This window comes from Cervus canadensis, chromosome 3 (assembly GCF_019320065.1).
Source record: "Cervus canadensis isolate Bull #8, Minnesota chromosome 3, ASM1932006v1, whole genome shotgun sequence".
NCBI lineage: Eukaryota > Metazoa > Chordata > Mammalia > Artiodactyla > Cervidae > Cervus > Cervus canadensis.
The window spans coordinates 40,805,231-40,827,449 of NC_057388.1; the positions used below are offsets into that span (position 1 = coordinate 40,805,231).

Sequence of the window (22,219 nt, forward strand, 5' to 3'; positions counted from 1 at the left end):
GTAAGTCACTTATTTAAAAAAATTAATCTAAGAATTTCATAATTTTTATTTTACTACAAGCTGGCATTATTTTTTCTTTTCATTTTCAAAATCTTTCAAAGTATTTACTGCTAAAATATAGTTATATACAACTAACTTTTCAATATTGTCTTATCTTGTGACTTAGATAAATTCTAGTACTTCTTTTGTAGACTTAGAATTATCTCTACACACAATTATTGTACATTATTCTAAGACCCTGTAATTCCATGTCTATGTATTTACTGAAATGAAATTATATGTGCACACAAAGTCTTGTAAGGAAATGTTCATAAGAGCTTTATTCATAAAAATCCCAAACTGGAAACAATTCAAATGTCTATCATCAGGTGAATGGATAAATCAATTGTGATATATCCATATAATGATATACCACTCAGCAACAAGAAGGAATGAACTACTAAGACACCTAACACTAAATTTTAGATTTTAGATAAACCTAAAAACTATCATACTGAGTGAGGGAAGTCAGACAATATATGATTCTATTTACATGAGATTCTAGACTAGGCAATGCTAACCTATAAAGACAGAAAATAGGTTAATAGATGTCTCGAGTTAGAGTAAGAATGGGGAGAGATTAACTGTCAAGGGATACAAGAAAAACAAAATGGTCTATATTTTAATTGTGGTAGTGGTTAACATGGCTGTATATATTAGTCAAAACACATCTAACTGTATACTTATAACAAGTTTTGTATTATTGAATACAAATTATATTCCATTAGTTGATTTTTCAAAAAACTGAATTCCAAGAGGCAACCTTAAATATATAAATCTATGTGTATTTTGTCTTCCTAATACTAAAAATTGACCAACACTTCACAAGTCTATCTAGTTTAAGATCTCTTTATAGTCTAAATCAACTTAAGTCTTGTATCTCAAATTCGTGTTAAGCCAGGCTGTAAGATAAAATCAATCATCTAATACCTAATGTCTCCTTGAGAAAAAGAGGAGAACCCAAAATGCTAAGATAAGAACACTAAGACAGTGCTCCAATTTCCTTAGTACAGCTTAGGTTAACAGCAAGAAACAATAGTAAAGCGATCATAAACCATGTTTGCATCAGAGCCATGAAACCATCTTAAAAGTATCAACCAAATTATTTTCTTACTATCTTTATTATAATATTAAGAGATCAAAGTTGTAATGTATGGATGTGAGAGTTGGACTGTGAAGAAAGCTGAGCGCCAAAAAATTGATGCTTTTGAACTGTGGTGTTGGAGAAGACTCTTGAGAGTCCCTTGGACTGCAAGGAGATCCAACCAGCCCATCCTGAAGGAGATGAGTCCTGGGTGTTCATTGGAAGGACTGATGCTGGAGCTGAAACTCCAGTACCTTGGCCACCTCATGCGAAGAGTTGACTCATTGGAAAAGACCCTGATGCTGGGAGGGACTGGGGGCAGGAGAAGGGGACAACAGAGGAGGAGATGGCTGGATGGCATCACCGACTCGGGCATGAGTTTGAGTAAACTCCGGGGGTTTGTGATGGACAGGGAGGCCTGGCGTGCTGCGATTCATGGGGTCGCAAAGAGTCAGACACAACTGAGTGACTAAAATGAACTGAAGAGATCAAAGCATCACTGGTAGATAAAGTAAACTGTATTTTACAAAAGTGAGAAAATTCATAACTAGCAACATCTCATTCCAAAATCTACCTCAGGAATATTCTTAAATCTGTCCCCTAATATAATTTGACAATAGTCTTTTTCACTGTGAAATTGCTAGCTTCAAGGACTTTTTAATTCAGTAACTATAGTGAACTATGATGGACCTGTGAAGGAAAGGAAACAATCTCTAACATCAGATCACATATAAAGTGGAGAAAAAGCAAACATGAACAATAATTAAAAGAAACCTGAAAGAGATTTAAATAAAGTTAAGGCCAAGAAACAAGAATATTTATCTCTGAGGAAAAATATAATATGTGGCTAACTTTATTGAATACTATCTGTAAATCAGATTTCACTTTAATAAATTTTGATGCCACTCTTAAATCTTTTTACCAAACATTCAAGAAAAATCCCATTAATCTGAAATGGGTTTGTTGTACTGATTTCCACAGACAAATTTGCCTTTAGTCTTTGACGAAATTAGCATTTTAAACCAGATTGTAGTAAGAACATTGAAACTGTATGGGAATCACCACAGATATTACCATTTAACATAAACACAATTATTATTATTATTGAATCATAAACTACTAAATTATTAACATCATTTTCCTAAAGAACTCATAGGGTTAGCTTGGTACTAGCTACTTTGCATATCTGAAATGATAAAGCTTCATTTATGTTAAGGAAGAAAGTCAGTTTACACTGGCTTCCCCATTCAGTATTAATTTATAAAATATTACTTTAAATTTTCTTTTTTGAACATAGGGTCAATTTTGTATTCACAACTCTTGAAAATACAATTTCCTCATGTAGAAAATACAGGCCATATTATTCAAAACATCTTAGAAATCTATGCAACAATACTGACATTTTATATTTTCAGAATTAAAGTTTCTTTTTACTTAGAAAACTTTCTTACATGCTAAGTATTTAATTCAACTGCTTTAATAAGTGAAATAGCATATTTCAACTTAAGTTTCATACCCAAACAATACCCAATTTGAAAACAAAACCTAATTGACCAAAGTTACCTTACAGTATAAATATAGCTTTGCTCTACGGGTTTTGTCAATTTAGTAAATGGAAATTCTCTTAATGTATGAGACAACCACTTTAAGTATATTATCCATTTTCCTTAAGAAAATTATCAATTTTTTCTAATCTATCAAAAGATTTAGTGAAACTTGCAAGCACAGCTGGAAAAATACTAATATACTAAGGTAAACAAACACTTAATAGATACCAAACCTTAAAAAGACAGCAAGTTAAAACAGTATAAAGGAAAAGCACAAGAAGCTGGAGTCAGTTCTGAAATCAGACTGAGCTCTGCCACTTATGAGCTATATGACTATGATAATACTATTTGATAGTCCTGAGTCTTAGTCTCCTTATATAAAAACTGTGAGCCAAAAAGCAGAGAAAATTAACTGAACATTTGTAAGTGGACATACAGTAAGCATCAGGTGAACCTTGGGTTCTCCATTACTGTATGTAAGACAACTGTTTTCAACTCCAGTCACGTAGAAAATCAAACTATTTCAGTCAAATCCAAAAGATAAAATCTAGATTCTATCAGTTGCAAATCTTTAGTGCAATTACACAAAAACAATATCCAAACACAGGAAACTGAAACCTTTTCCCCCACATTAAGAAGAATTACTGAAAAACTTCCCAAGAAAAAGTTCAGAAGCCATTAAGTAGCAGTAGTTAACATGTACCACTCTCCGCAGTGCACGGCCTTCAACACTCCAACGGCAGCTGTAGTCTGTCGTTCAAAACCTTGTCCTATGTGATCTGCATGAGCTCTTGTTCTGTCTTCAAAGAGCATTTCACGGGGCTCACTAGTTCGAGGTAGGTACTGCAGGTTTTTTATTTCATTGGTAGTTCTGTTTAAAAAAAAATTACATATATATATGTATATAAAGAGACAGAGGTAGGCTTAAATATTAAGGCTTAACTGCCTTCAAACGTTTGTATTAAGGCATTCACAGGTTTAACTTTTTAAAATGCATTAATATTTACAAATAATTACCTACTGTAAGTCAGGTACTACCTGGGCACTAGAGCTAGTCAACAAGACAGCAGTGAATAAGAGAAATTCTTATTCTTGGGGGAGTTTATATGCTTGTGGGAGAAATACCAAAATATAAACAGCAAGAAAACACTTGGCAATAAGTGCTTCCATAAAACACACATAGTTTACTGGAAGTAGGAGGGAAAAAAAACACTGTAGCTCCACTGTGGAGGACAGACATCTCCCACTGGCCCTCTCCTCCACCACTCACATTCTAGAATCCATACACATACAGAAACTGCTTACCACCTAGCCTCACTCACTGCAGAAACCCTCTCAAATTTTGCTGCAGAAGGGGAACAGGGTGAGAAGAATTTACTTTGGGAGTCATCATCTTATTTATCACCCTGTATGATTTTTCTTTTGCTTACAGAGACAAATCAGGATTGCCCCCATCATTTTCTTATCTCATCCTAGTCTATCCCCTAGGGTCACTCTTCCTTTTGCTTCTCTTTATTTCCCACCCTCAATCTCTACTACTTCACCGCTCTTTGTGCATTCCTGTCTTAAAGTTTTATACATTCACAGAGACACACAGACACATACACCATGCTTTAATATCCTTTTTTCCTTTTTGTGATTAATGTTTTATAGATATCAGAAAGCTAGACGATGATGTTGCTTTCTGTGAAAAGTTAACAGGTTTTCAAACAAGCAAGTCTGGTCTCATTATACCACATTCTAATGAACTGAGACTTGATTAAAAGCATTTGCCCAAAAAAAAAAAAAAAAAAAAAACAAAGCATTTGGCACAGTGCCTAGGGCAATGTTCTCATTAGTTGGTAAGACTATAACATGATGGGAAATGACCATGTATGTACCATGGATTTTAATTCTTGAGTTCCTCAAGGGGTTGGTGAACTCCCTTAAATTACATGTAACAATCTATGTACATCTGCATTGTTCTGGGGAGAGGCTTTTGGATTCTCTAAATGATTTATAAATTTAAGTTAATCATTGAGATACATATCAAGCTTACCATTTACTCCCAACTTAAAAATGAACTTATAAAAAAAAAATGAACTTGTAAAAATTTCATTCAACAAAAATTTATTTATTAAGCACCAGGCATTCTGTTTAGGTGCTAGAGACATTTGTAACAAGCATAACATTGTCCATGCTCTCATGTAACCTACATTTTACTCTATCACCATTTTTCCCTATTCTTTTTTTTTTAAATAATAAAAAGAGAGACCATCTTTATGTATCTAAAAAAAAAAGGTATTACCTCCCCCCAAGATCACCTACTCCATTCCCAACAATGTTAACCTAATGTACATTTTTCTACACGTTTCTCTGTGCTTACATATATATACTCTTATACACGTTTGTTTTTTTTCTTCATAAAAACAGAATCGTACTTAGCATATACTCTACATTTAGCTCTTTTCATGGGATATTCTTTCAGCTCAACAGACAAAAATTCATATGATGAAATTAACTATTTCACCACATTCTTCTATAAGTGAAAGTTACTCAGTTGTGTCCGACTCTTTGCGACCCCATGGACTATATACAGTCCATGGAATTCTCCAGGCCAGAATACCAGAGTGGGTAGCTGTTCCCTTCTCCAGGGGAATCTTCCCAACCCAGGAATCGAACCCAGGTCTCCCACATTGCAGGCAGATTATTTACCAGCTGAGTCACCAGGGAAGCCCCATTCTTTCATAGGAATATAACAAAATGAATTCAACCACTCTAATAATGGACAATGAGATCATTTTATACTTGATCTCACTATAATAAATGCTGCAATTAACATTCTTATGCATTTATCTTTAGTGCTTTTGTTTTTGGGGAAAGATTCCCAAAAGTAGGGATCCTAATTCAGAGAGAGAGAGAGAGAGAGAGAGAGAGAGAGCGCGTGTGTGTGTGTGAAGCTTTATGAGCTATTTTAGATTACTTTAAAAAAATGATTACAGAAGCTCACCCATCAACCAATAATATATATGACCCTGTTTCCTCATGTACCTACCACCCTGTAATATAATCACTCTATTAATACTTTCTGCCAATGCAATGGGTAAAAATAATATCCCATAATTCTTTTAACATACACTTAATATACAATTGACTACCTAGGGCCTATTTATCTATTGGGTTTTTTTTTTTCTCACATTTTTCTTCTCATTTAGAAAGGCTCTTTGTATATTAACTTTAGTCTGTCACGATACAAGTCCAGTTTTGAGCTTCGTTGTGTTGATGTCTTTTTTCTCACAATAGTATCACCAGTATGTTTTTGCATCTTTGTTTAGGGAGGTCTCTCTTAAGCTTAAGTATTTTATTCTGGTATTTTTATTCTTTTTTTACTTATTATGTTCAAATCCCTTATTTCTTATATAACACTGGGGTTATGGCTTTGTTTCCCTTCAAATGGACTTCCAATTATGCCAGCATTATTCATTAAATAAACTTTTTTTCCCCATTTATCTTATTATTAAGTTCCCATTATACTTTGATCTATTTGTGTACTCTATCCTATTCCAGTGATCTTTTTGACCTTTATGGTAATTTTTAATGTTGAGTAAGATAAGGTCCCCCCTCACACGTATCTTCTCTTTCACAGCTTTCTAGACTACCTGCTGACTTTGTTATTCCATATGAATTTTGAAATTATTTTATCCAGTGCTAAAAGTGTGAGTCCAAATGAATCCTAAAATTCTAAAGGACTACCATTTGTATTCAATCCAGAGTATAGATCTAAATATCTGCTTAGATCTTTCTTTATATTCTCCATAGATGTTTTAGTTTTCTTAAAATATTATTTATATTTGTTTCTGAATATTTATTCAATTTATTCCAATACAGTTTATAATGTCCCTGTTGTGAATGACAATTTTTCCCATCTCTGGTTACAATTTGTCATTTGCCTGCCATTTTTCATGTTTTATTTATATTTTATATTTATAAGAAATTATATCAGCATGTGTAACCATTTTTGAATTTACATTTCAGTTATGCTCTAAACTTCCCCTACCTTCTTCCTCCAACTTTCAACAAATGCATACATACCAATGTACAAACACTCATTCCCAGCAATAAACATTTATATCCAACATACCTTTTCCTTTTGAAAGGTGACTTTGGCATATCAGCCACAGGGATCATCTGTTCTCCTGGGCGCACCCACATGATGGGACCATCATCACTATCTTTCCGACTCTCTAATTTTAAACTAGATAGTGTCCCCCAGGGCAGTGTACACTAGAGGCAAATAATGACATAGAAATCAATTATTTTTTAAAACTAATCTTCAAATATATATTAAAGACTACTGTGTCCTTCACAAAATTTCATATATACATTTGAATTATGTACCTGTTTTAAATATATTTCTAAGTTTCTAATATATTCATAAGTTTGCCTTCAAAATATTCTATTTCAGACACATCAAGAGGATAATTATTCTTGGATGGTTTCCTCCACTTCTCCAGTTCTGCCAGAGGTATGATTCACTGTATTCATCATTTGTTAATCTTTCTACCAAATATATGGGTCATATTGTTAAGTAGGAAGATAGGCATGAGCAACAAGGGGTGGCCTGGCTGAAAGGGATGCAAGCAGATCTCTAAAACCCATCCCAGACACACATAGGAGAGTGCACAGATATGCTACAAAAATAACCACAGAGACTTACTTTTCCAACTCCTGCACATGTACCCTAGGCCCACAGTGGATACAAAATAACCACAGGGTCTTCCCCAAGTAATCTTAGGCAGCTAGGGGCCCATTAAGGGTTCATAAATATACTACATCTGATTATAACAGACTGAATTTTGGAAATATATAAACAACACAGTCTACTGTTATATGACTTGCAATTGTCAATCGGGCTTGCGTGTATGCCCATTTGCATTCCCTTTCATTGACTGGTGGTGAATAGAAGCTCTATTTTGCACAGGGCATAACCAAAAGGAAGAAACTGGAAGTATAAAAAGGGGGAACCCAGATGGAAAAGGAAGACTCCTTTGGGGTGGGCCTGTTTTCATATTTTGGGGGTGTCTGTCTAATAAAAGATCTGCCTGCTTGAGCTCAACTGAGCTGTAACTTGTCAGTTGTCTTAAACCCTTTAGTCAGTCGTTCCAAATTTTTATTGTGATAAGGCAAGAACCAAGAAAGAAAAATAAACCAACCCGACAATATAAGTTAACAATTTGGCAAAATAAGCAAGTTATCTTCCATGACAATCTATAAAAATGACCAACTGAGTTTTAAAAAATGGATACCTCAAATAAAAGGGGGCTACCTCTTTGAGTAGTTATAATTAAAACCTAACAGAACAAAGAGGAAAACTAAACCAAAATTAAAATTTATTTCTGTGTAGTAGTTCCTTGAAGAGGTTGCTGGTCTAAAACCAGGGATTAAAATATTTGAAAAGAAAACAGGAGCAACAGAGAATGACGAAGAGTCACTGTCCATAAAACGGTGAGAAAACGGGTATTTATAAACTATACCCCCCCCTTTTCAAAAAGGGGAGGTTGTCAAATTACATTACTCCAGGAAGAATGCATTTATTTCGCTCATTTACTTTTAAGATTAAAATCTGAAATATAAATATTTAAATGATTTTTTTATTTTTTCTTTACTTCTTAAATTATGAAAGTATGATAACATTTACAGGAGACTTGGAAAATACAGAACAAAGTTACATATAGTTCTAGTATATATTACAACTTTTTAAATAAATAAATAAAGATTTTTAGTTGTAGTTTCAATATCAAACTCTCAAAAATTAATAAAATGAATAGACAGAAAAGTAGGAGGATAAAGGAGACCTGAAAAGCACCATGAACCAATTCAACATAATTAAGATTTATAGAATTTTCACACAACAACGGGATACAAACCCTATTCAAGTTCCCACAGACTATATAAACCAGGAGAAACTGGAACATATCCAGGGACATAAAACAGCGCAAAAATTTCATCATCTGAAAGTATTGAAATCATACACAATCTGTTCTCTTATCACTGTGGAATTATTTTAGAAATCAATATCAAAAGATATCTGAAAATAACTCACATATTTTCAAGTACAATGTGACATTTACCAAAAGAAATCTTTGACTCACCATTGGAAAAGCCTCAAAAAAGGTAAAAGACTAAAAAAGCACAGAGGGTGATTACAGAAAAAAAAGCAGTTAGGTGAGAAATTAACATCAAAGATACTTTTAAAAACCTATCTATTTGGAAATTAAGCATCCACTTTTAAATGATAGGTGTATCTAAGAAGCCATAACAAGGAAAACTAGAAAATATCTGTAACAGAATAAAAATGAAAAAAAAATAATTTATCAGAATTTGCTGCATGTAGCTGAAGCTGCTCAATGCAACTAAATATGATGTGGACTCTTAAAAATAATGCATGAAAACAAATAATGGACACTAGCTTAAAATGTGAAATTTGAACAAAATCTGTATTTTAGTTAATAAAACTGTATCGCATGTTGATTTCCTGTTTTCCAGATGCACATTCGCATTATCTTGGAATTTTTTGACAAATATAAATGCCCAGGCTTTTTTTTTTCCTCCTTCTCCAAAGCTCCAAATGTGATTCTAAGGAAGCAGCCATATTTAAAAACAATAGGGCTGTATGATGATCTTTAATTTTTATTTAGCTTGTTTCACTTTTTCTATTTCATATTCAGTGCTCCCATTTCAGTTTATGTTTCTAAAATATGTATATATATTTTAGAAAACATTAATTTTTGCTTAACTAAAAATGTTATGACATTTTGGTTCCACTTGTTTGACTAATTATGAATAGAATGCTAGGTCTAATTTATAGTCAGTCAAAACTCTGATATATTCCATTTATTCTGGCATCTAGCATTACAGCTAAAAGTCTAGAAAGCTTATGATCTTAGCGATTTTTTAAAAATAAATTTGAATGAGGCTTGAAACTTCTAATTCAATTCTGAGAATATAAAGGAAATGCTATGTTGTAAAAGAAATGATGGTATTTTTAAAATGCCACTCAAAATAAATGCAACCAAATTCCATGTCACTAGCTGGGAGAAACAGACAAGGAACCAATGGTTTAAAAGGAACAAAAAAGGAAATAAAAGGAAAATAGAGTAGGATGAAAAAGTAAAAGATATATATACACACATAGGCTAGAAAATTGAGCAAGAAGTAAAAAAGAGAGAGAGAGAGAGATGTTCTACAGAATGTGTACCAAGTATTAGAGATAAACTAATCTTGTCACACTTTCACCTTTGAATTACTGATTAAATAACTGACCTAACTACATAGTTCAGAGATTTTTCTCTCAATAGGATAGTGCTAGCAGCCCATAAGAAGAAATATTTTCTGGAATGCAGGAACTGCTGGGAAAAGAAAGAAAACGGAAGAAAGGGAGGAAAAAAGAAAGGAGGAAGGAAAACAAGGGAGGAGAGGAAGAAAGAAAACAGAATCCGTCTCAAAATCATTTAAAGAATTTATAGGGGCCTTAAAGCTGCATTGTTTAAATACCTTATTTTTCGATGAGGACACTGAAGCCCAGAAAGTTTAACTGGTTTGCCCAACCCAGCTAGGATCTCCAAAGCTGAAATACAGTTATACAACTTGCCAGGCCAGTTTTCCACACACCCAACTGTCACTTCCCAGTTGCAAACACTGTGGTGAGCATCTATCCTGTACTTCTTCTTAAATCCTCTGGCACTCAAGTTTATAAAATGGTGATAAACCAATGAAACTTATTTTTCTAATGGCAGCTACAGGCAAGTATCATTTTCTGATCTACCACTCAGCTTTGCCATTACAATTAGTACCTGAGAAGTTACACACACACACAAGAATTACTTTTAGTTTCTCACCTCTTCTTCCCTTCCTGCCAAATCAACTGAAATAAAAAATTTTATAATTCTGAAAAGCCATGATTTGTATCACTGGTAGCATGAAAGTAACACAACTCAGATTGCTTCACATTGTTTTCTCTTACTTTTAAAAATGGTGAATCTTCCAACATGTCAAGGAACTCAGGGAAGTAATCTCCCACTTCTTCATCAACTGCTCCCACCAAGCTGATTTGTCTCATTGGGCCAGCTCTATAAGTACCGTGAGAATATGTTCTTTTTACCTGAAGGATATGGATTTAATTACATTAAACATAAGACAATTCCTGTTACCGCTGCATAATTCTAAATTATTCTGTCTCAGATTTTTAAAACAAAATGTGAGGCAAGCGAAACAAAGCAAAAAAGCCTTTTACAAACAGTAAAACAAACCAAAAAAAATATGCACAAAATCGAGGTATTTTACCTTCTCTGGCTATTTATTACTACACACTGCTTATGAAAACAGAGTTGAGATAAACAGCATACTTCCTGATAATATAGTTTCTCCTTTCAACACAGTTTATTATTTGATCTATAATGCTACTGAAATTATATTTAAAAGTTCCTATACCTACATTTTCCTAAATAGTTCATACCTTTTCATCAGAATTTTCAAAACTAGACCCTCTGAAAACAGTGCATTTAACCATCATCAGTACTTTGTATGTCAAAAAGGCCACCAGGAATTATGTTCCTTTCTAGATCTTAGCATGTTAACCTAAGATTCAGCTTATACTTCTCTGATGAAAACCTACTAGAGCTGGAGAACCAAAAGTCCTAAGTTCCAAATCTACATTTGCTATCTACCAGTTATGCTGGTAGAAATCAGTTAAATTCCTTCAGTTTTAGTTTCTTTAACTAGAAAAATTGATCTCAGATTTCTAAAGAAAACAGTAATTATGTAAAGCCACCTGTACAGTGTGAGCAAATGGTTATCATTCAAATTTAAACCAAAATAAAAGAGGCTATACCTCAAGAATCATTGGTCCTAAATTTCAAAAGTACGTCTAAACCTTACAGAGAAACCTCATATGCTAACACTAGCAAACACAAGTATCTTTAAAGCAAAACAAATTCCTTTCATAAACAAACATCTTTTTCTCTGGATTAGCCTTTGTGGCCACTAACTTTAGGGAAATAACATTGTCTCAGTTTGCCTGGGCCTATCCCAGTTTTAAAATGAGAAGTCCGATATACCAGGTAAATCAAGATGGGTAAATTTTCATCACAAAGGGACACAGACTCTAAAATATGTTCAGATCACAAGCTGCATCCCTACAACCACAGCTGGTAAACACAGTATTATGTATCAAAGTATCTAAGCCCCCACCCACATCAAAAACAGGACAAAGAAGTTCTATCTTAACAGAATATTTGACTAAAACACTGCTGCGGCTGCTAAGTCGCTTCAGTCATGTCCGACTCTGTGCGACCCCATAGACAGCAGCCCACCAGGCTCCCCCGTCCCTGGGATTCTCCAGCCAAGAATCCTGGAGTGGGTTGCCATTTCCTTCTCCAATGCATGAAAGTGAAAAGTGAAAGTGAAGTCGCTCAATCATGTCCGACTCTTAGCGACCCCATGGACTGCAGCCCACCAGGCTCCGCGGTCCATGGGATTTTCCAGGCAAGAGTACTGGAGTGGGGTGCCATTGCCTTCTCCAGACTAAAACACTAGATAATTTTATTTTTTAGAGTAATAAGCAAAACATTGTTAACAATGATACATCATTGTCTTAATAAATTCATTTACCAGAATTTCAAAGTTTTCATGAACTGCCACAAATTCACTTCTCAGAAACATAAAACCTTACCCCAATTCTTCAAGTTACAAAAAAAGAAAAAAAAAAAAAAGCTGGGGTCTGTGTCACCATTTTGTACGCATGGTCTGATCTTTTTCCTGTCTCCCAAAAGTTCCTAGCATCTCCAATACTGAGAGAACAGAAAGTGAGTATCTGACTTTACAACAATATTTAGGCTCTAGATGTTTAGATATACTAACAGTACCACAACAGTAAAATTAATCATTGTTATGCATTTATGTAATGCAATCTAACAAAGCTAAAAATATCAACTTAAAATTTAACAAAATTATCAGGATTGATATCAATTTTGTTAGCTGATTCTGAGATTGTGGCCTCAGTACTAGATCTGCAAATGATCATGACTTTCTGAGAGACTTCATTAAAATTAAAAGACTTCTATTACAATTCATAAATATCTCAGTGAAATCAAATACCTTTTGTTGTTAAACACAAGTTCACAAGTGCTTTGAAACGTATCATTTGATTACAAGTCATATTTGAGAGGCAGGATTTCCACTTCACACAATTAAGTAAATTTTCTGTGCTTCAAACTTCTTTGTCTTGTTTAAACTTCAATAACTGTCTAAACTATTAACCAGTTCTAACCAAGCCAGAATCCAGTCTTTGCCATCCAGCTGGTTCGTTCTACTGTATCACAATATAATGATCAACTTAATGATTTGGGCAGTGACTCAATTATCAACAAATTAACTTGAGGAAGGAGGAATTTCCAGTGAGAGAATCCTTCTGAAATGCTAAGCACAAGTGAATGTAAAGAAATGGGTACTTAAAACATACTTTTAAAGCAAAAGTCAAATGAATGGATGGTGCTGGACTCTCTTCTTTCCAAGAGAGTATATGTAAGAATACACACATTCAGACATAGAATACACACACTAGACCATTCAGGTATGACCTAAATCAAATACCTTATGATTATACAGTGAAAGTGAGAAATAGATTTAAGGGACTAGATCTGATAGACAGAGTGCCTGATGCACTATGGACAGAGGTTCGTGACATTGTACAGGAGTCAGGGATCAAGACCATCTCCAAGAAAAAGAAATGCAAAACAGCAAAATGGCTGTCTGAGGAGGCCTTACAAATAGCTATGAAAAGAAGAGAAGCAAAAGGCAAAGGAGAAAAGTAAAGATATACCCATTCGAAGGCAGAGTTCCAAAGAATAGCAAGGAGAGATAAGAAAGCCTTCCTCAGTGATCAGTGCAAAGAAATCAAGGAAAACAACAGAATGGGAGATCTAGAGATCTCTTCAAGAAAGTTAGAGATACCAAGGGAACATTTCATGCAAAGATGGACTCAATAAAGGACAGAAATGGTATGGACCTAACAGAAGAAAAAGATATTAAGAAGAGGTGGCAAGAATACACAGAGGAACTGTACAAAAGGGATCTTCATGACCCAGATGATCACGATGGTGTGATCACTCACCTAGAGCCAGACATCCTGGAATGTGAAGTCAGTGGGCCTTAGGAAGCATCACTACAAACAAAGCTAGTGGAGGAGACAGAATTCCAGTTGAGCTATTTCAAGCCCTAAAAGATGATGCTGTGAAAGTGCTGCACTCAATATGCCAGCAAATTTGGAAAACTCAGCAGTGGCCACAGGACTGGAAAAGGTCAGTTTTCATTCTAATCCCAAAGAAAGGCAATGCCAAAGAATGCTCAAACTACCGCACAATTGCACTCATCTCACACGCTAGCAAACCAATCCTATGTTTGACGCTCCTTAAACAACGCTATATTTGTTGATGATTTTTTTGAAGTATGTCCTATTAAAATTCATAAATATTTCAAAGGATATACGGAAAAAACTAAATTTTAAAGAATAAAGTAAACACAGACTCTACACGTTGGATTATAATGTTAAATATGGTACTTGAATCTTCATAGTTCTTGTCATCTCATGGCAAAATACATATATATGTAAAATTCTTTTACACATGTAATTTGCTATAATAAAAGCACAAGTCCCTTCCCTTTTCACCAAAATGTGCTAAAACTGTAAAGTACATTTGTTTGTCCACTATTAAAACCACAGATAAGTATATATTCCACTAGAAAGTATGGTCTCTATATAAATTACATATACTTAGCTATTGGGTTTAAAAGAAAAAAGAATTTTCTTCTAAACATTCATTCTCCAAATATTAAAGATAATAATCTGATGACTCAATAGAATGGATATAAATATATTTAAATTTAAAACTAAATTTTAAAAATTAAATTCATTACAATCTTAGCTTGAGAAAGCAATCTGAATTTTAAAATACAGTGTAACTCAATTAAAAAATGGCCAGACCTGAACATTCTTCCAAAAAAGATATATAGATGGCCAACAGGCACAAGAAAAGATGTTCAACATCACTAATCATCAGGGAAATGCAAATCAAAACTATAGTGAAACATCACTTCACACCTGTCAAAAGGACTATCATCAAAAAGATCAAAAATAACAAATGTTGGAGAGGATGTAAAGAAAAAGGAACCTTTGTACACTGTTAATATGAATGTAAACTGGTGAAGCCACTGTGGAAAACAGCCGAGGTTCCTCAAAAAACTAAAAAATAGAATTACACACAATCTAGCAATTTCATTCATGAGTATATATCCAAAAAAACTGAAAATGCTAACTCAAAAAAATAAATGCATCCCAAGGTTCAAAGCAGCATTATTTATAACAGCCAAGATATGAATGCAACCCAAGTGTCCAACAACAGATGAATGGATAACAAAGACATGGTGTGTGTGTATATATACACACACACACACACACACACAGTGGAATGCTATTCAGCCATAAAAAAGAATGCCTTTTTTTTCTACTTGCAACAACATGGATAGACTTGAGAGAGTATTATGCTAAGTAAAATAAGTCAGACAGAGAAAGCTAAATACTATGTATATTATTACTTACATAAGGATAAATACTATGTGTGTTATTGGTTATATAAGGAATCTAAAAAATTAATGAATATAACGAAAAAGAAACAGACTCAGAGATATAGAAAACTAGTGGTTACCTGTGGGAAGAGGGGTGGGGGGGAGGGGGACGAGCAAGATTGAGGCAGGGAGTTAAATACAAACCACCACGTACAAAATAAATAAGCTACAAGGAAATAATGTACAGAATGTGAAATAGTGACAATATTTTGTAAGAGCTTTAAATGGAGTATAATCTAAAAAAAACTGCGAAGCACTATTTTGTCACTTGAAACTAATAATAATATAAATCAACTATACCCCAATTAGGGGCTTCCAGGGTGGTGCTAGTGGTAAAGAAACCAGCTGCCAATGCAGGAGACATTAAGAGATGTGAGTTCAATCCCTGAGTCAGGAAGATCCCCTGGAGGAGGGCATGGCAACTCACTCCAGTATTCTTGCCTGGAGAATCCCATGGACAGAGAAGCCTGGTGGGCCACAGTCCATAGGGTCACAAACAGACACGACTGAAGTGACTTAGCATGCATACATGCACACCCCCAATTAAAATAAATAAACACACTGTAATGTAACTTTTATTTATATACCATTCAATGCATATCATTTAATTCCTTCCTGGAGAAGGAAATGGCAACCCACTCCAGTACTCTTGCCTGCAAAATGCCATGGACAAAGGAGCCTGATAGGCTACAGTCCATGGGTTCAGATCGCAGAGTCACACACGACCGAGCAACTTCATATTAATACAACTTTTAATGGCTCAGTGGGTAAAGAATCTGCCTACAGAGCAGGAGACACAGGTTCAATCCCTGGGTTGGGAGGATCCCCTGGACAGGGAAATGGCAACTCACTCTAATATTCTTGTGGCTTCCCTGGTGGCTCAGCTGGTAAAGAATTTGCAATGCAGGAGATCCGGGGTTTGATTCCTGGGTCGGGAAGAACCCCTGGAGAAGGGCATGGCAACTCACTCCAGTATTCTTGCCTGGAGAATTCCACAGACAGAGGGGTCTGGCGGGCTACAGTCCACGGGGTCTCAAGGAGTTGGACACGACTGAGCAACTAACACTTTCACGTTCTAGATTAATAACCCGATACTTCAAACATACGCTAAATCTGTTTGAACAATTAATGTTTCAAACATGGAAAACTACACATATTCAAATTCAAAAAGTATATATTTCTTGATGAAACCTGAGATAGAAGAATATAATCCACACACCGCTCACACACAAAAAAAACAGTATGCCTTGATTTACATGACATCTGTAATAATGAAATATTATACAGCAAATAATTAAGTTTCTTCTGTAGCATGGAACAAAAAGAAATCTACAATAATCATTAGGGAAAAAGTCCCAATTATCCAAAAATAATTTATCCAACAATTACAATTCAAGAGCAGTGGGATGGGAAAAGGAAAAAGTAAGAGCTGAAACAATATCTACATAGTTAAAATAAATGTCACAAAGGCCATGATTCATATGAGGATACTCTTCCTACATATGTTTCTACACTTGGCATAATTCCAGCTAATATAAAAAATCATAAAGGATAAGAAACTACAATTACAAGGGAAAGGAGTGGCAAGAGGTATACCCAACTGCAGCTGCCCTAGCTCATCGGAATTATAACACCATAATGACAAGTCTAGATGGAAATAAAAACATAAATTATGTTGAATATGCTCAGTCATGAAATTAAAAGACACTTGCTCCTTGGAAGAAAATGACAAACCTAGACAGTGTATTAAAAAGCGGAGACATCACTTTGCTGACAAAGGGCCGCACAGTCAAAGCTCTGGTTTTCCCAGTAGTCATGTTTGGATGTGGGAGTTGGACCATAAAGAAGGCTGAATGCCAAAGAATGGACACTTTTAGACTATGGTGCTGGAGAAGACTCTTGAGAGTCCCTTGGACAGCAAGGAGATCAAACCAGTCAATCCTAAAGGAAATCAACCCTGAATATTCACTGGAAGGACTGATAATGAAGTTAAAGCTCCAAGACTTTGGCCACCTGATGTGAAGAGCCGACTCACTGGAAGACCCTGATGCTGGAAAAGATTGAAGGCAGGAGGAGAAGGGGGCGACAGAGGATGAGATGGCTGGATGACATCACCGACTCAAAGAGTTTGAGCAAGCTCCAGGAGACGGTGAAGGACACAGCAGCCTCGCATGCTGCAGTCCATAGGGTCACAAAGAGTCAGACACAACTTAGTGACTGAAGAACAACTGCTAAGTCGCTTCAGCTGTGTCCGACTCTGTGCGACCCCACAGACGGCAGCCCATCAGGCTCCCCCGTCCCTGGGATTCTCTAGGCAAGAACACTGGAGTGGGTTGCCATTTCCTTTTCCAATGCATGAAAGTGAAAAGTGAAAGTGAAGTCAGTTGCTCAGTTGTGTCCAACTCTTCGAGACCCCATGGACTGCAGCCCACTAGGCTCTTCCATCCATGGGATTTTCCAGGCAAGAGTACTGGAGTGGGGTGCCATTGCCTTCTCCGGAACAACAACAATCCTCAGTAAAAAGGATATCTTCAATAAAATCTTGGTTCTTAAGACTGTATGCTTCCATTATTCAGAAAAACCACTTATCTGGAAAATCTCACATCCTGTTGACACTTTGCATAATAAGATCACTGTATTTGCTTCAGTGAACATTAATCAAATTACTAGTTTTCTGATGCAGTTAAAAAATTGAAAATATCAATATATAGCACTGCATTAAAACATATCCTATATGCTTCCTTAAAAGGTATACCTTAAAAGGTATATATTCCTTAAAGGGTATACCTCTCAGAAGACAACATAATAAAAGGCAGAAAGGATATTTATATTTGTAAAAGCTATCAACAGATGTAACATTTTTAACCTAAACCTCCCCTAGAGTCCTCCACTCCACAAAAAACCTACCACCATCATGACTACACTTTCATATTTCCCTTTATTTATTCCATTTATTCTCTGTAAATGTTATGAAGGGGAGTAAGGGGAATGAGAGAGGAGGAAAGAGAAGACTTTTTGTACCCACTATCAGTAACTGTAAGTTCTGATTAATGGGAAAGGGACTGTTCAATTAGATTATGTTTAAACTAAAACCCTATTCATTATTCCTCACATAATCTTTAAAAACAAAGATACATTTGGCTTGCCACTAAAGAAAAAAGTAGGCTTTATGACAGGTAATACATTGCCAAAAATATACTGCTTTCTCTTATTTTAGTTATAAAAATTGCTGCAACAAGAGAAGCAAACTGGACATATGTAATTAAAAAAAACACTAGGAATGACTCACTCGAAATAATGCTGTTTCCTAAAATGTGCTCCCTGATGTGCCAGTCCCTGAAGAGAAGACTCTATAGTCCAATAAGATTGGAAAGCTCTTCTGGTTGGGAGGTTCACGACACACTACTAAACGCTATAAGGTTCTGAGAAGACTCAAAATAAACAAACTTATTTCACCCAGCAATAAACAAACTGTTTTGATTTCAAAATCTGTTTTTCTTATTTACCTGTTTTCTTTTAGCGTACCTGTCAACATCCCAAGATATTAAAAACTGCACAGAACACTTTATAGTATACACTATGTGCTCAGTCGCTCAGCTGTCTATGACTCTCTGCAGCCCTTTGGACTGCAGCCCGCCAGGCTGCCTGTCCGTGGAATTCTCCAGGCAAGAATACTGGAGTGCAATGTCGTGTCCTTCTCCAGGGGATAGTATATATTATAGTTAACTCACGATAAATAGAAAAGATATTATAGATGCTTCTAGCAAGTATTATCATCAATACAAAAAAAAAAATACAAAAAACAGGACAGTTACTACAGTATAAAAAAATGTGGCAGTGAGAGCAGAAGCAGCCACTGGTCCAGTCCTGGTGAGTTTTTATTAAAAACAAGTCAAGCTCACCACCTTCCACTGAGGCCATCTAAGCATCTAACAAAAATAGATGTGCCACAAGGGGGAGCTATTCCCCACCACATCCAGCATACCCTTCCAAAGTAAAATATGTAACAGGTTATAACATTTAATCAATATTTTATTTCAAAAATATCCATATAACTAAAATAAGAATCAATGTGTTACTACTCATTATTTAAATTAGTATAATAAAGGAAAAAGTCTCTGTTCTCAATTAGAACATCTGATTCCTGCCATAGCAGATCAGATCAACCATTTAAGTTGTATATGTCAAGCACAATTGGTCAAAATGAAAATTCAGTACAAAGGAAGGCAATGGTCAAAGATGCCATGTTGAATCATTTTCATTGGCCTAGCATGATGAATGAATGACCCCAAGTGAAATCAATAACTGTTAGTTTTCTCCCCTCATTTTGCAGAGCCAGGGCTAAGATTCAAATCAGATTTAATAACTATTGACTTCCAGATGTTCAAGCTGGTTTTAGAAAAGGCAGAGGAACCAGAGATCAAATTGCCAACATCTGCTGGATCATCGAAAAAGCAAGAGAGTTCCAGAAAAACATCTATTTCTGCTTTATTGACTACGCCAAAGCCTTTGACTGTGTGGATCACAATAAACTGTGGAAAATTCTGAAAAAGATGGGAATACCAGACCACCTGACCTGCCTTTTAAGAAATCTGCATGCAGGTCAGGAAGCAACAGTCAGAACTGGATATGGAACAACAGTCTGGTTCCATATAGGAAAAAGAGTACGTCAAGGCTATATATTGTCAGCCTGCTTATTTAACTTATATGCAGAGTACATCATGAGAAATGCTGGACTGGAAGAAGCACAAGCTGGAATTAAGATTACCAGGAGAAATATCAAGAACCTCAGATATGCAGATGACACCACCCTTATGGCAGAAAGTGAAGAAGAACTAAAGAGCCTCTTGACGAAAGTGAAAGAGGAGAGTGAAAAAGTTGGCTTAGGGCTCAACATTCAGAAAACTAAGATCATGTCGTCCAGTCCCATCACTTCATGGCAAATAGATGGGGAAACAGTGGCTGACTATTTTGGGGGGCTCCAAAATCACTGCAGATGGTGACTGCAGACATGAAATTAAAAGATGCTTGCTCCTTAGAAGAAAAGTTATGACCAACCTAGAGAGCATACTAAAAAGCAGAGACATTACTTTGCCAACAAAGGTCCATCTAGTTAAGGCTATGGTTTTTCCAATAGTCATGTATGGATGTGAGAGTTGGACTATAAAGAAAGCTGAGTGCCAAAGAATTGATGCTTTTGACTGTGGTGTTGGAGAAGACTCTTGAGAGTCCCTTGGACTGCAAGGAGATCCAACCAGTCCATCCTAAAGGAAATCAATGCTGAATGTTCACTGGAAGGACTGATGCTGAAGCTGAAACTCTAATACTTTGGCCACCTGAAGAGAAGAGCTGACTCATTTGAAAAGATCCTGATGTTGGGAAAGATTGAAGGAGGGAGGAGAAGGGGGATGACAGAGGATGAGATGGTTGGATGGCGTCACTGACTCAATGGAAATGAATTTTAGTAAACTCTGGGAGCTGGTGATGGACAGGGAGGCCTGGCGTGCTGCGATTCATGGGGTTGCAAAGAGTCAGACATGACTGAGTGACTGAACTGAACTGAACTCGCTATTAAAATATTGGTAGATTTAATCATGAGTTAACACTTGATGTAAATTATTTGCTAGCAGTAATTCAGAACCAGGTTTGAGGGCGGGAAAAAGGTGACTGGAAGATAACTGCCCCAGTTTTCATATCCTCACAGTAGTAGTAAGTTGGAAAGCACACTGATTAAATACTGTGTGTCAAGACAATCATCTCAATTATTCCTTGACAGATAAAAATCCTGTCTTACTTGCGTTTATGTTCCCATACCATGAAAGACATAGGAGAATGATAAATGTCCAAATGACTATTTGAACAAAATAGAGACAGTAGACTAAGACAGATGTGAAAAAGTAAAAGTGTTAGCACGCAGTCGTGTCTTACTCTTTGTGACCCCACAGACTGTAGTACTCCAGGCTCCTCACCGTGGAATTCTCCAGTCAAGAATACTGGAGTGGGCAGCCATTCCCTTCTTTAGAGGATCTTTTTGACCCAGGCATCAAACCCAGGTCTCCTGCACTGCAGACAGATTCTTTACTGTCTGAGACACAGGGGAAGCCCAAGAGAGATGTGGATGATTGCACATGGCCAAAATCTCTTCACAAGCACGTATACTCACTTCTGAGCAATATGATTGTGCCACTCCTACTATCAAGAAGTGAATCTGGGTTTGGCCTCGTGACTTCCTTTGGCCAGTGGGACATTAGCAAACACAGAACAAGCAGAGGCGCACTCTTTCTGCTCTATAAGTCCTGCAACTACCACCACGTGTACAAGCCCGTTAACCTGCAAGAAGATGAGAAGAACGTGATCATCACCCCAACTGACACTGCATCAAACCACCAGACATGGTGGTCTCCTAAGAACAACTGGTCCAGCAAGGTCTCCTAAGAACAACTGATCTGAAAACCACCAGACATGAATGAAGCTATCCAGTCACCAACTGAGCTGACAAAGACTGTCCAGAGAGGCCAACAAATTGTGAGAAATACCTCTAAGCCACTTAGTTTTGAGTTTCTTTGATTTGATCTATAGCCAAATATCTGATATAGATACATTACAAGCTTTCCACAAAAATCCATTTTTATTCTCAAACAGAATTTTACCATACAGTTTGACTGATATTATATCACTAACCTCAGAGTCACAACATCAGAAAAATGACATAACCTATAAGACCACATATAATTCCACTATGTCTTCAAATTTTTCAGGCCATCTGCAGGGATATAGAGGAAGATGAAAAACAGAATTATACAAGTAAAAAGAAATCCAAAACCAATGACCAAAGAACAGGACGTCTTGTGCCTTGGTCCTTTTTGTCAGTGGTGTGTGTGTGTGTGTG

At 35.9% G+C, this 22,219-nt stretch overlaps 1 protein-coding gene and 1 long non-coding RNA gene across 3 annotated transcripts in view; one reads left to right on the plus strand and one right to left on the minus strand.

Moving 5' to 3' along the window:
* RSBN1L (round spermatid basic protein 1 like) overlaps positions 1-22,219 on the minus strand; it is a 79,754-nt gene that overhangs the window by 6,201 nt on the left and 51,334 nt on the right. Inside the window, exons 4-6 of the mRNA XM_043462944.1 lie at positions 10,673-10,810; positions 6,791-6,933; positions 3,374-3,541 (exon numbers count right to left, since the gene is read on the minus strand). Of these exons, the coding sequence (XP_043318879.1) occupies positions 3,374-3,541; positions 6,791-6,933; positions 10,673-10,810 (449 nt within the window). The remainder of the gene's footprint in view (positions 1-3,373; positions 3,542-6,790; positions 6,934-10,672; positions 10,811-22,219) is intronic.
* Positions 1-22,219, plus strand: part of LOC122438265 — a 35,476-nt gene that overhangs the window by 1,011 nt on the left and 12,246 nt on the right. Inside the window, exons 2-3 of one of the 2 annotated variants that reach the window (XR_006268505.1) lie at positions 7,115-7,174; positions 8,054-8,136. This is a non-coding gene — a long non-coding RNA (uncharacterized LOC122438265). Of the gene's footprint in view, positions 1-7,114; positions 7,175-8,053; positions 8,137-22,219 lie in introns of those variants that run through there. The other variant, XR_006268504.1, reaches the window with a different exon arrangement.